Source organism: Juglans regia, chromosome 4 (assembly GCF_001411555.2).
Source record: "Juglans regia cultivar Chandler chromosome 4, Walnut 2.0, whole genome shotgun sequence".
NCBI classification, from domain to species: domain Eukaryota; kingdom Viridiplantae; phylum Streptophyta; class Magnoliopsida; order Fagales; family Juglandaceae; genus Juglans; species Juglans regia.
In genome coordinates this window covers 27167121-27180940 of record NC_049904.1, presented here as the reverse complement: position 1 = coordinate 27180940, position 13820 = coordinate 27167121, and the positions used below count along the sequence as shown (strand labels likewise).

The 13820-nt window shown below is 34.9% G+C and overlaps 1 protein-coding gene and 1 long non-coding RNA gene across 2 annotated transcripts; one reads left to right on the top strand and one right to left on the bottom strand.

Moving 5' to 3' along the window:
- Window positions 1-4341: 4341 nt before the first annotated feature.
- Window positions 4342-8371, bottom strand: LOC109002811 (protein FAR1-RELATED SEQUENCE 5-like). The gene is made up of 8 exons (XM_035689269.1): window positions 8309-8371; window positions 8097-8222; window positions 6682-8006; window positions 5724-6462; window positions 5555-5629; window positions 5397-5450; window positions 5241-5300; window positions 4342-4413 (listed from the first exon to the last, which is right to left on the bottom strand). Exons 1-8 carry the CDS (start codon window positions 8369-8371, stop codon window positions 4342-4344), a joined length of 2514 nt encoding a protein of 837 aa, XP_035545162.1.
- A 3519-nt stretch (window positions 8372-11890) lies between these two features.
- Window positions 11891-13119, top strand: LOC118348248. Its single transcript, XR_004801332.1, has 2 exons — window positions 11891-12187; window positions 12381-13119. It is a non-coding gene; the product is annotated as an uncharacterized LOC118348248 (long non-coding RNA).
- The last annotated feature ends 701 nt before the right edge of the window (window positions 13120-13820 follow it).

Here is a 13820-nt window from a genome sequence, read left to right as displayed (position 1 = left end):
TTTAAAAAAAATAAAACTAAAAAAATTAAAAATAAATATAATATATGATGTATAAAGATTATAAATAGTAAAACTCTTCTATCGTTTTCAAGTACACGTGGATCGCCATTGGACCTTTTAGCCTTGTACTAGATGTGTCCTTTCCAATCGATCTCTCTGCCGATGGGTGAGCTCCATGGGCTAACATTATTGCAAGTAACATTGGACACAACTCTTTCTCAATATGAATTCGAAGGTAGTGGATATAAAAAACTACATTTTGCCAAGACATGACTCAACTAACACCGAGGTCGACTGCTGCTCCCAATTGCAGTTCATTAGTCTAGTTTGTTTTTCTTGATTTGATAAGATAAAATAAGTTGAGATAAAAGTTAAAAATTAAATTAAATATTATTATATATTTTTTAATATTATTAGTATTTTAAGATTTGAAAAAGTTGAATTATTTATTTTATTTTATATAAAAATTTGAAAAAATTGTAATGATGAAATGGAATGTGTTGAAAAGTGTTGTGAAAACAAGAGACCATACGCTAGAAAACATTATTTTATTTTATTTTTTGTGGTCTCCTCTTTGATTTTGCCAACAAATAAAGGGTTTAGATTTGTGGGCCATTGCCCATTTTTTATTTTCTTTTTATACACTGGGTTCACTATATTAAGAATTTTTGTTGGAAAAAAATTCTATTATATAGAAATCTTACAATACGTACTTTCATCTAATTAATATGTAATTTATCATTTTTTCTGTCTATATTAATGCTTAAATATATGTGTGTTTAAATAACAAGAAAAAATGACAAATCATATGTTGCCTAGCTAAAGGAATGTGGTGTAAGGTTTTTTTATAGTATTTTTCTTAAATTAAAGCACACGACCCGGCCTCCTTTGTATTCCTGTGTTTTAACAAAAATGCTACTTGTACACGGGGGGGGTACCCACCGCGTACCCGGGAGTCCACGTGGGATTATTAAAACGGTGCGGTTTCGTTTTAATAATCCTTCACGCTCGTTCAAATTGGCAAGACCATCGAGGCGACAAAGCCGTTTGGCAAGACCATCGAGGCGACAAAGCCGTTTCAAACCCGAAGACGACCTCCCGACCTCCCCTAGTTTCAGTTCAGCCACGAAACCCATGGAATCCCGCACGGAACATGGGAACCTTCCCAAGCAAGCAATGAACACGACGAAACACGGAGGGTGGTCATCTTCTTCAGCTCAGTTGAGCGACGTCCCCACCGACGTGCAGGAAGACGATACACAAAGGGAGGTACTCTCTTTGTCATCTTGATTGTCATCTATCTATTCGCATGACCACAACCGAATCTCCCAATAATTTTGTTTCAGCTTTTAATAGATGATTTCGATTTTTCCAAAATCACCAAATCCGTGAGTACACATTCATCTTGAATAACTGAAAACCCTAACCCTAAAACTTTCCCTAACCCGAACCCTAACCCTAACCATAATGGGAGATCTCGACATTCTTGTGGATTTTGAAATAGCACTTGATTTAGACTCGAAATTACAAATTATTTCGAAATACTTGTAGATTCGAAACCCTAGTCCTAATCGAGCAGAAAAATATAAATACTCTGTTTTTTTTTTTTCGTATATCATTTCTTGATTGTTCATTTACCGTGGTTGAGAAATCTTGTCTCCTTCAGTTTTAGTAGCAGTAGGCATGATTGATCTAAAAAAAACAAAACTAAAATGAAGGCATTTTCACTTAGGTATAATCTTTATTTTGGTAGGAAAATCAAAAAGGAAATAAATGTTCTGGATCCCAAAAACATTGAAAGCATTGGGGGATTGAAAAAGGACGAGACGAGGTGAAGGATTGTGTGTGCTGTTTCTGGATATTGCCATGGATGTACGAGCAGAATTTTTCTGTCTCTTTCATCTGTTCTTAGATTGAGACTTTTATCTTGACTAATCATTTCTTTATTTGTACATGTGTTACAATGTTACTAGGATTGTTTTTCTGGATGATAAGTAATAGATGTTATGTCATATCTTTATTATGGTTTTAAATTATACACTAAATTTTCAAACTTAGATTGAGGAGTATCAAGGAATAATTTAATTCAGTCATCTGTTCTTAGTTGTGTTTTATCTTGACTATATAATTTCTTTTGCAAGACGTGTTACAATGTTACTAGGATGGGTTTGTGTGCTGTTTTCATAAGCATTGTGTGATTGATATTCACCAAAATATCATGTCTCAGATTTTGAACATGCCATCCTTTGTTTGTCTCGTCTCACATATAGGAGCAAATGATACCAAATTAAATCTAGGTTTTGGTGGTTAAGGAATCTAGGTTATGATGGGAAGAGGAAGACTTTAATTATTTCTAAGGTCCAACATGTAGAATATCTTATTAAATGTTTGGAGAGTAAGATTTGTTTAGTTTAAATGTGTGGAGACTTTAAATTGTCTTGATAGTTGATAGTCTTTTAAAGAAGATGCTGAAAGTTTCTCAAAGTTCTTGATTGTCCATTTTCCTTTTGTTTCTTATTCACCTTAAGTTTAAGAATATCTCATCATCCACAACGGACTTTTCTTCATCTTCTGGTAAACGAAGTTCGGGTCAACTATTATGCTTCTGTGAAATTGAAGCCCAACTAAGATACTCATCTACTACAAGAAATCCAGGACGACCCTTCTTAGGGTGTCTTAACTACAACACAAAGGTAACTACATTCATGTTTAATAAAAAATTTAAATATTATGTGCATCTAACATGTTTCTCAAATATGTTTAAAATAATTAGGGATTACCATATTGTAAGTATTTTAAGTGGGTAGAGGAGGATCAATACAGAAAGTCCGATCTAAGAGAAACTCACAATGAACTGTTAAGAGCGAAGAAAGAGTTGGAGAAGATACTTGACGATATCGAAAAGAGCAAAGTTGATCTCCGGAGGAGAGCGGATGACATCGAGATGAGAGAGATGGCGCTATCCAATAGAAATGAAGAGGTTGTGAAGAAGGAGTTGGCGCTTATTGTACGCGAAGCTGAAATCAGACGCTCACGCACACTACTCCGGATGTATTGGGCTGCCGCATTTGTTGTAGCATGTTACTTGTCTTGTAAATAAGTGATAAACTTACAAATAGTGTTAGAAGTTAGTTGCTATGTATATTTAAGTTGTTTATATGTTGGTTGGTGATGTTAGAACTTAGTATGATTGTATAGTCTAATTGCATTTTTTTTCCTATGTTCTTCAAAAACATACTTGCATCTGAAATTAAGCAATTCTATTTGAACTCTAGTTGTTGATTTTGGTTTGAGTCTATGTTTTGTTCCCGTTTATGTAATTGTTTATTGACATTTATGTTATATTCTTGGCCACAATAAATTTGGGTTGGGAAATTTGGCTCATAGGATGCCTGGATTGTTTGGTTGATGCATAAGTTTGTGGTAGCGCAGCGGCAGAGTTGAAGGATGGACTTGCTGTGCTATAATTTCTTACAACTATGAATGCATATTGCATGGATATTCTTATGTGATTAGAATGTCAGTTTGCACATTACGTGGTTTTCTTATGAAAGTTTGGTCAAAACAGAAATTTTATGTAACCAAATAGTAGATGGTTGCTGTAACTGTCACAGACTGGAGATTTATATGATTCACCAGTGTGCATGCTTTGAGGAAAAATAACCAATATCCTTCAACTGATTTTCTCCCAATGGATATAGTCAAAACTACTCCAGTTTCGCTCAAACCGACAAAGCATTGTTCGGACTATGGAGTTAGGGCACACTTGAGTATTTTAGTCTGATTGTATATAGTGTATATTTAATTTGATTTTAATTTTTTTTTTGGATAATTGGACAAAGTTGACAGCTGCACACAAAAGGGATGAGCCAACCAAAGCACACTCCGTGTGATTTTAATTTTTTTTTGGATAATTGGACAAAGCCGTAGCTTTGGCTTAGCATGCGTGTATGCGTGTATGCCCTGTAACTGCGTGTAAGAAGCCGTAGCTTTGGCTTAGTATGCGTGTAACTGCATACCTGTAAGTATGCGTGTAACTGCATACATGTAACTGCATACCAGTAGGTACTAACTTCTCTAACCCAGTAAATAATTCAACCCACTAAAATACCAGTAGGTACTAAAATAATCAACCCACTAAAATAATTCAAAATAATGTTATGATTTGTTCCAACTACACAAAAAACCATTCAATCTTGTATCTTTTGTCAAGATTTCCAAAAAAATTACATGTACAACTTACAAAAAAACAACCAACATGAGATTACCATCAATCTTGTATCTTTTGTCAAGATTTCCAAAAACCCCAATTAAAGTTTCTACCAAGAAACAAAAACATGACTAATCCATCACATCATTTCCAGCTCTTGAACATCCTTCACCAATGTTTCTACCAATAAACCCCAATGTTTCCTGCATGTGAAGTAAGATAAAAATAAAGGAATTAATATAATTGATATAGAAGATAAACCACATGATAAAAATAAAGGAATTAATATATTTGAGATGTACAAAGTTTAAGCCTTTAATATTAGTTAAATGGTATCTTCCATCTGTAAATTTAAGCTGAGTATTGATGGAGTTAATTGAAAAGGCCAGGAATCCTGGCTTAGCTAATTGCGGGGTCATAATTAAAAATCATGATGGTAAGTTTGTTTATAATTTTTCTTGCCATCTGGGTCATGGGATAAACATTTTGCTGAACTTTCTACTTTGAAATGTGGTTTATTATTATACTATCAGCTACAAATTTTAAAATCAGTAATACAGTAATTCATGTGAAAGGTTATTAGCTAATTAATTAACTTAAAATAGATAATTAAAATATAAATTCAACTTTAATTTATAAAATACTAATCTTTCAACATTAAATAAATATAGAGTTTTGTTATATATTTTTAAGAGAGTAAAATCATATATATATATAATTAGATAAAATGATTTTCTACCATTATAATATTTTTAGAATTTCCAAAATAGAAGAAACTTACTTTAATGCTATAAAATTCTATTGTTTTGTAGTACTGCAACTACCGCCACTAAAACTGCCACTCACTTGAGCTATTGTCATCTACCAAGTTTGGTCAAAGACAACCCCCACACTAATGTACCCCGACACAATAATCTAACAAAAGCAGATTCCATATGATGTTGTAACACGGATGATTTATTACTTTATCTATATCCTTAGCTCGTAGTACCTGGAATTAGTTCCTTGGGCTCGCCAACCACGGTTGAACCAATTGTGAATCATCCAATCCAAGTTGTTCAGGTTGTGATCCGTCCAACCCAAATTGAACCTGTAAGGATTCATGATGGTAGATTAGAAATATGTCAATATTACTATTGACATATGAAAAGTTAAGAAGTATTACACTTTCTTGACTCCCACCCACTGTTTGTCCAATCTGGGTTCCATCAATGACAACAGCTGATTTGTCTTGAACAAGCTGGAGATAAACAAACAAAAAAAAACATGAAAATCAAATAAAAACATAAATATAACATTTCAAGTATAAATATAACAAAAGTAATATAATTGCACATAACCAACATTGGAAACATCTAACACTGATGGGCCAAATAAATTCCTGCATGTGTCTGGCACTGGTGTATCTCCTCCATCTCTCTAATAAACAAGTAGCATTCAATGAACGTAAGTTTTTGCATGTAATAAAATAGCCCCGAAACAAATATATTTTTAAAGCTAAAATAATATTCACCTGTTTACGTTTCTGGTTTACTGGTGCTTTCTTTGTCTTTCCTTTAAGTTTCCGCATCTTTTTCTCCATCTTGGATGCTCTCCGAAGAGATGGGGGTCTGCCTTTCCCTCTGACAACCAATGGACTGAGCACTTGTTTTGAACTACCCACAGTGAGTGTGTCATTTTGAGTACAACCAACATTAGAACCAGTGAGGGTAATTGATGGAGGTTCTTGGTTCTCACTATATAATTCAATCATTGCATGTAACTTATGTGTGGCATCCTCAGTATGTTTTTTTGAACCCGCTGCATAAGTAATCATTTGATAACAGACTTTTAATAGACTAGAATATCTGCAAGCATCTGGCCGCTGATCCCCTGCATCATAGCTGCTATCGATTAACGTGTATCTCCTTTTGATATCCTTCCTCCATCGGTCTAAAATGTACTTCTCTGGCAGGGATTTTCTCCCATTACACTTAAATACAGCGAGAATGTGCCGACACAGTATACCTCTCATCTGAAATAAACCACATGAACACTTAGCATCTGCATCTTCCTCATTGAAGTCCACAGAAAACGTAACCAACTTACTGAACTCTTCCACACGAACTTCATCCTCTACCAGATAGGTCTTTACTGCACCATCCCTCTTAAGTAACTCTGGATCCAAATCGATAATGCCGGTAAGTTGCATCTGAACTTCCCTAAATTTAGCATTTGTGTACAACTCTTGAAATCTCTTCTCCAGAGGAGATCTAGATATGCAAGGAATGGTAACGCTAAATGAGTGGAAGTCCGCGTTATTTTCACTCTCAATTTTTTTTTTCAACGCACTATCAAACTGATCGACAAACTCTTTCAAGTTTGTCTTAGCATGAACGTAACCATCGAAAAAAGCATTCATGCTCTCACTGCGTTGCGTTGTACTCATCCCAGCCCAAAAACAGTCCTTCAAGAATGCCGGCACCCAATACTCACGCTCAGTGTATAAACTTTTCAGCCAGACATTATCATGCAAGTGGTACGTATCGATTAACTCATCCCAAGATTTCTCAAACTCGTCAATGGTATGCGTGTCATACACACATTTCATCAATGCATTCTTCATCCCACTTTTGTACGAAGCATAGGAGGACAACTTCTCGGGCACTTTTTTCAGTATATGCCACAAACACAGTCGATGTCGGCTTTCAGGAAAAACAATAGCTATTGCATTTTTCATCGCCTTGTCTTGATCGGTGATAATAGCTTTTGGAGCGATACCATCCATACACTTCAACCACGTCTGGAATAACCAAACAAAAGTCTCTGTATCCTCACTGGAAATCAACCCTGCTCCCAACAGAATTGATTGCCCATGGTGGTTTACACCAACAAATGGTGCGAAGGGCATCCCATACCTATTCGTCAGGTATGTAGTGTCGAATGTCACCACATCACCGAAGTACTGGTAGGCTGCCCTACTACGAGGGTCTGCCCAGAAGACATTCCTTAACCTCCCCTCATCATCCAAATCCATCAGTGCAAAGAAACCAGGATTTTTGTACTGCATCCTACAAAAATACTCTTGAAGCGCTCCTGCACCACCTTTACCAAGCCTTAGATGTCTTGCCTTGTCGATATAATTACGACAATCCTTTTCTAAAAATGGGAGGTTCTCGAATCCACCAGCGCCTACGACGAGAGATCCGAAACTCTTATTCATTCGAATACCAGCCATATCGTTTATATCTAGGACTCTTTTTACAGAGTCACTCACTTCTCTATTACATCGAAAGAAGCGAGCCTTATTTGGACTAAGGTCATGGTTATGGGTATTATTCACTGTTGTCAACCGGAACTTTCCATCAACTTTTAAGGCATTAATCTTTGCCTTACATTCTGTCTTTCCTGTTGGACGTGGTCTAGCGACATTCAATGTCCTATTCCGAGCCTTCCCACCACGAGCACAACCAAGAGTAACATATCGGACAGTTCCATCATCTCCTTTATCAGTCCTTCTTATCATTACCCCAAACCCGCTTTTCTTACCATACTGCTTATAATAGACCATTAATTCTTCAAAAGTATTAAACTCCATTCCCGAACTTGGCTGTTGAATCGGATCACCACCAACTTCATCCGACAAATGTGGTGTCCCGACAATCCCATCCTCAGTTTCTTCTGAATTTAGTCTATCTTCTTTGCTTTCAGATGTACATGGAATATCAGTTTCTCTACATTTAGATGGTTCGTCTATATCAACTCTTTCACTCGTGGCGGAATATGTAGTCATGAGAGGAGTCGGGTCACTAACATTCTGCCATGTGAAATTGACAAATCAATGACATTAAACTAAAAAAAAGGGCCAACTTATACAAACAAAAAAACAATAAGCCAATTTAATCACCACTTGAATGTTTCTTGGATATTGCCCGTCATCAGGATATGGCGGAAAAGGCATTGCCGCAGGAAGTGGTCCGTAGTAATCGGGACTGGTGTAATCTACAAAGTACCGGTTACTTGATGGTATATCCTAACATAATTACACAAGTTATTTATGTATTTTGAAAATAAATATCAACACAGAAATAAAGCAACATTGTAAAAAATATAACATACAATGGTTGGGGGATTTGAGCTAGATGGTATTTGAGGAGATGAGTATTCATCCCCTTTTCCCATGCCGAGAAGAGATTAACTGCATAATTCCACAATCAATTACTTCATAAAAAAAATACTTAGCCACAAAACTTCAAAGTTTTATCTTCTCATTATCATTATGACTTGCATATATGCAGAACAGAACAAATAGTATTCAAATTTCTGCATGCTAAGCTGGACCATCTAGACAGCTAAGCTTGCCATTATTATTTTTAATATTACACCTTGGTAGTGATAATGGCTGCTATCATTAAATAGAGAAGTAAGAGACCAACACTTACAATATTTAGCATGAGAGAAACTATTGGGAAAGAATATCTGATGGAAGGAACAAATTTCTGGCTCGACAACAAGTTTAGAAACCAACATTTGATTGAAGAATATAAAAGACAAAAAAATTCATAAGGCATACAATTAGAATAGGGTTGTTCTCTACATTCAACTTGAAATGGATAGCATTCATTTAGGAAAAAAAACACATGAGGTATTTTGGTCATTGAGTTTTTAAGAAGGATTAAATTGACAAGAGAAATGATCAAAACACCCCATATCTAGTTAGTAGAGAAGATCCTATTCCATATCATTTTGGCCTGTATATCAAGGATCCTTAATTAGAAAAATGACACAAAATAAATAAATCTGTTGCCTTACAACCAATAATAAACAAAAAAATAATTCATCGTACAACCAACTAATTCCAAAAAAATAAAGTTGGAAGTACATAAAGCCCCGCTAAACTATTAGCTAAAAGGATTTATTTACACTTAACTGACCATTACGTGTTGCTTTAAAACATCAATTCCATAGAAAAGAATGAGCTCAGTACAAAAGATGAGTTTGGAAAAGGGTAAAAACATGGTAACAAAGTACGTGATAACAAGTAGCCCATTGCAGCTTGATTTCTCACATGTTACATAACGGGGGAAAATGAATTATTCTCAAAAAAATGGAAATCAAAGACTGAAAACATGTTACATCAATGCTTCATTGCTTCTTTTTTTCTTTTATTTTTCTGTGGAGCAGCAGTGGGCAAATCAATATTAGAGCCAAGGTTTTCTGGAATAGCGAATTATTTCCAGAGATAGTTAGTATATGATAGCGATCTTAATCCAGTGGATGCAAATCAAAAGTCCTGCACCCAAATATGATAAAAAAACAAATACAAAATCTCATTGCAGAAAGGCTTCTGAAACTAAAAAGGACGTCTATTTCATCACCCACTCCTTTTCTAAAGTTTTCGTTTGATACATAATCCGTTCTTCGAAATAGCACAAAACTAAACACTAAAACACAAGCTTCATCAACGTGTATGATTGATGGCTGTGTGATCAGATTACATTGTGAACTTAGAATATGAATTGCGTCCCTTGAAATTCTACAGCATTAAAGCTAAGGACCAATAATCATACAAGACTTAACCAGACAAAAGGAAGAAGTTAATGGCTGTGCGTCCATAAGCATGGCATAACAACAAACACATCTACTACAAAAAAATAATGAATATGAAAACCCATATCCAGGAATGTGACAAAAAAATTTATAACAAATACCCACATTACATTCAATCTCCGTAGGTGTTCTATTTATTTATGATAAAAAGAAAGAAGAAGATCGGCTGCTGTTCAGACTACCATTTCTTGAGACAGAGCAAGCCCATACCCACTGTGCATCATTGGGTGTCGTTTCTTCAGACACCCAAGAGGAATACCAGTTCCAGTTGACGGTGATGGAGCCGGTGATGCCAAAGATGAAGAAAAAAAAAAAAAACCAGAAACCAGAGGTCCAACACGACGAAGAAGACGAACCTGCTTTTCTTTTTCTCAGAGCAGAAGATGGTTTCTGGGTTCGACTGCACTCACTTGAACGCGATGAAGATCGACGAACGGATTTTCCCTTTCAGCGCAAAATGGTTTCGGATCCAGATGGAGAACGATGAACCCACAGCTCGCAAAAATGGTTTCTCAAATCAAATGGCGCTCTGAAACGAGGCCTTTCCGCCCTTTTTTTTTTTTTTTAATATAATGCCACGTCAGCGATTCCGCTACGGGTACCCGAAGACGGGTACCTGTAGCAGAATTGTTTTAATATAATACATGGATGATCATTAGAAAAAATGTATCGCCTATTTCAATTAATTCCTTCTAACAAAATGAGCAACATATATATTGGATGGCGTCAAAATAGTAAACCTAGCAAGTTGAGATATTTTAGCAAAATATATATTTGTAATAACGGCGTTGATGCCAGTGAATGGTGAATCGTCAATTCATGGCCACCTAATCTTGCTGGTGGTTGGTGAATTCCAGTAGATCCAAACGCAATTAATCCGGTCACTGGTCTCAGACAAAAGATTAGGAAGAGAATGCTATCGGTGAATTATTCCTTTTTTTCAGTGAAGTCGGGATGAGTTGAAATTAAAATTAAAAGTTGAATAAAATATTATTAAAATATATTATTATTATTATTATTTTTATTTTAAGATTGGAAAAAAATTAAATTATTTATTTTATTTTATATAAAAATTTAAAAAAATTATAATGATTAGATTAAATGAAATGAAATGAGTTTACAATAGAAATTGTAAAAACAAACCTTATGCTTAACGTGTATATGTACGTTATTCAGACTAAATTAGATGTTTCTCAGTTCTCTATGGAAGCTTGGCCTTCTTTTGTGAAAACTCTCATGTGACATTTTATAAAGATTTATTAAATCTTATATTGAGTAAATATTCTTGATGATATTTAATAAAGATTGATAGTTGATATTAATAAAAGAATATACTAGATACAATTTTTATTTTTCGGTGTGCAAGTAAGTCTGTATACTTCTTTCGAAAAAAAATAGACAAATTTAACATCTACATAAAAAAATATCTTTTAATAATGAGTCTCACTATTTTTCAAATGGAGTATGCGAAATTTTTTCGTTTTAAAATTATATCCAATATTATTACTCTTAATAACGGGTCGAAACAGTTATGATTAGATAAAAAAATTCTATTCATTATCTCTTACACCATACTCTTGCTTCTATTTTTTATCTTTTTATTTTTTTTCTTTAACAAATATATGATATAAGAATTATGAGTAGAATGACTCGTCCATATAATACAAGTTTCAACGTTTGAGGGCAAAATATGTCTTCCTTTGTTTATTATTTCTTAGCAAGGTAAAAAGTCAAAGTGGAGTGAGCTAGATGGAAAAAAAGTGTTTTTGCTTTTGTACACATTCTGGATTCCTCCCCAAAAAAAGAAAAAAAAAAAAATTGAGGCAGCCATTTGCAATTTAATATAAAAAATACTATTTAATCCACTCAATGTTATCGTTTAAGTATTTTAATTTTTTTTTATTTAATTATTAAATAAATGATTATTAGTGAAATTATGATTTTTTTCTTAATAGTTAAAAATGTTTAAAAAAATATTTAAAAAGAGATCAAAGAAGAAATCTCAAATACATTAGGGATATGCCCAGTGGTACATGCATTGTCCATATGTTGGCCGGCCCGGCCCCTATCTAGGATTGTCCATTTAATACATATATCTATCTCTATTATATAAGTGGCTATCAAACGGTTGTGAAACGGAAATTCTTATTTTCCGTTAAATCTGCTTTTTCGTTAAATCCGCGTTAAAGGACGAAAGTTCGTCCAGATAAAGTGAAAATTTCCGACAACTTCTTTAATGTTCAGAGCGCTTCTTGTTCTATTGAGGTGCAGGCACCCTCATCTTCAACCTCATCATCCTGGTGACTGCACTCATTGTCTGGGCCATTCTCTAGCCAAGCAAGCCCAAGTTTGTACTCCAGGACGCTACCATCTCTCTCTCTTACCGAAGTGACCTTCTTCTCTCTATCTCTCTTCTTTGCAACTTCTCTTTTCAAGTTTGTATTCTGCATCATTGAGTTTTTTTTTTTTTTTTTTCATACCGTCGAACTGGTTTGAAGATTGTAGATGAATTTTTGTTATCTTATCATTCCTCATTTTTTTTCCTCTTCCCCTCTCTCTATCCGGAGTTCTTTTTTTATAGTTGTGTGATTTACAGATTTATGAAAAAATAGATCACAGCGGCGGATCTGAGCAGGGGAGCACGACGATGCATGGCTTTCAAGTGGCTGGGCTGGACTACCCTGGGCGTCTTCCCTTTTCCCCTCTCTCTATCCAGAGTTGTAACTTTTTTTTTATGAAAAAATATCTATGTTGTTGAAGATGATCCAAGATCTGATTTTGGTTATTTTATCTTTTATTTGCATGTTGAGGAAGGAGATCGAGGAGAGAGGGATTAGGCAAGGGGTTTTCAGACGACTTCGGTGCTCTTGCTGATCACAACGGCAGATCTGGGCTGGGGAGCACGACGCTGCGTCACTTTTAGGTGGCTGGGCAGGACTATCCTTAGCAGTGATTTGACTCATGGAGGAGCTACGGACAGGCACCGCACCTCGTGGACGAGTGGCCCTCGATCGATGGCAACTGCAAAGCTTAGAGGTTGTGTTCGGTGCCATGGAGAACCAGAGAGAGAGAGAGAGCCACGGTTGAAGAGGGAGAGAGAACCAGAGACGATCTGGTTTTTGAATTGTCGGCAGTATATATAGCCTTAATTGAGCAGAGATTTTATGATTTCATCTTCCATCTCCATTAAAATCATGAAATAGTGCCCGCTTTAATTGTGCTAGCTAGCTTCAATATTTAAGAAACTATATTTGTCGTCGTTTCTTTTCTTAATTGCTTCTCTTTAATATCATTCAGTTCTTATTATTATTTTTTCCTAATATTGCTCTATAATTGTTCTTCATAATTGTTTTTCCTAATATCATTCAGTTCTTCATAATTGTTCTTTTAAAAAAAAAAAAAATTTTTTCCCCAGATTCATACTCAACCCAATGAGCATAAGAAAGGTCCAGCATATATTTTTTTTAATGACATTTATTATTTATTTATAATTTGATTTTTTTTGTTACTAAAAAAAAGGGAAAAAAAAACTTATCTCAATTAATAGGAAACTGGCCCAAAATTCTAGCCAGCTACTACCTACTCACATTAAGAGGCGGTCGAGCATACAAAGTGTCCTTTATCAATCACTTAGCCTGACACAACTGATGATAAATATCACTTAGCCTGATACAACTGATTTTAATTCTACAAGTAATAATAAATGATGATATTGATCTCCGGCAAGCAAGGTGCAGGCCATCATGGTCTTTCTCCTATATAATTCTATATATAATTTCTGACCATGACCATTAACAAAGAATACTAATATAGTATCACCTTAATAAAATCTCATCATAAAATTGGCTGGGATTTTGAAATTGACGACATAAGATATTGATGGCACTAGCCACTAGGATTTAAGCTGGAGTACGGAGTACAGACAAATAAAAATGATTATCGAGGTGTAGACCAACTGGTCTTGGTCTTCAAGATACAGTAAGATCCGATCTTGATCATTTTTTTGTATGCTCTTATTGAA

Excerpts from the sequence above, each read along its gene's own strand:
- LOC109002811 (XM_035689269.1), bottom strand. The coding sequence starts at position 8,371 with ATGGGAAAAGGGGATGAATACTCATCTCCTCAAATACCATCTAGCTCA. Across the intron at positions 8,223-8,308 it reads GCTCAAATCCCCCAACCATT|GATATACCATCAAGTAACCG; the intron begins GTATGTTATATT and ends TAATTATGTTAG. Across the intron at positions 8,007-8,096 it reads ATCCAAGAAACATTCAAGTG|AATGTTAGTGACCCGACTCC; the intron begins GTGATTAAATTG and ends TTCACATGGCAG.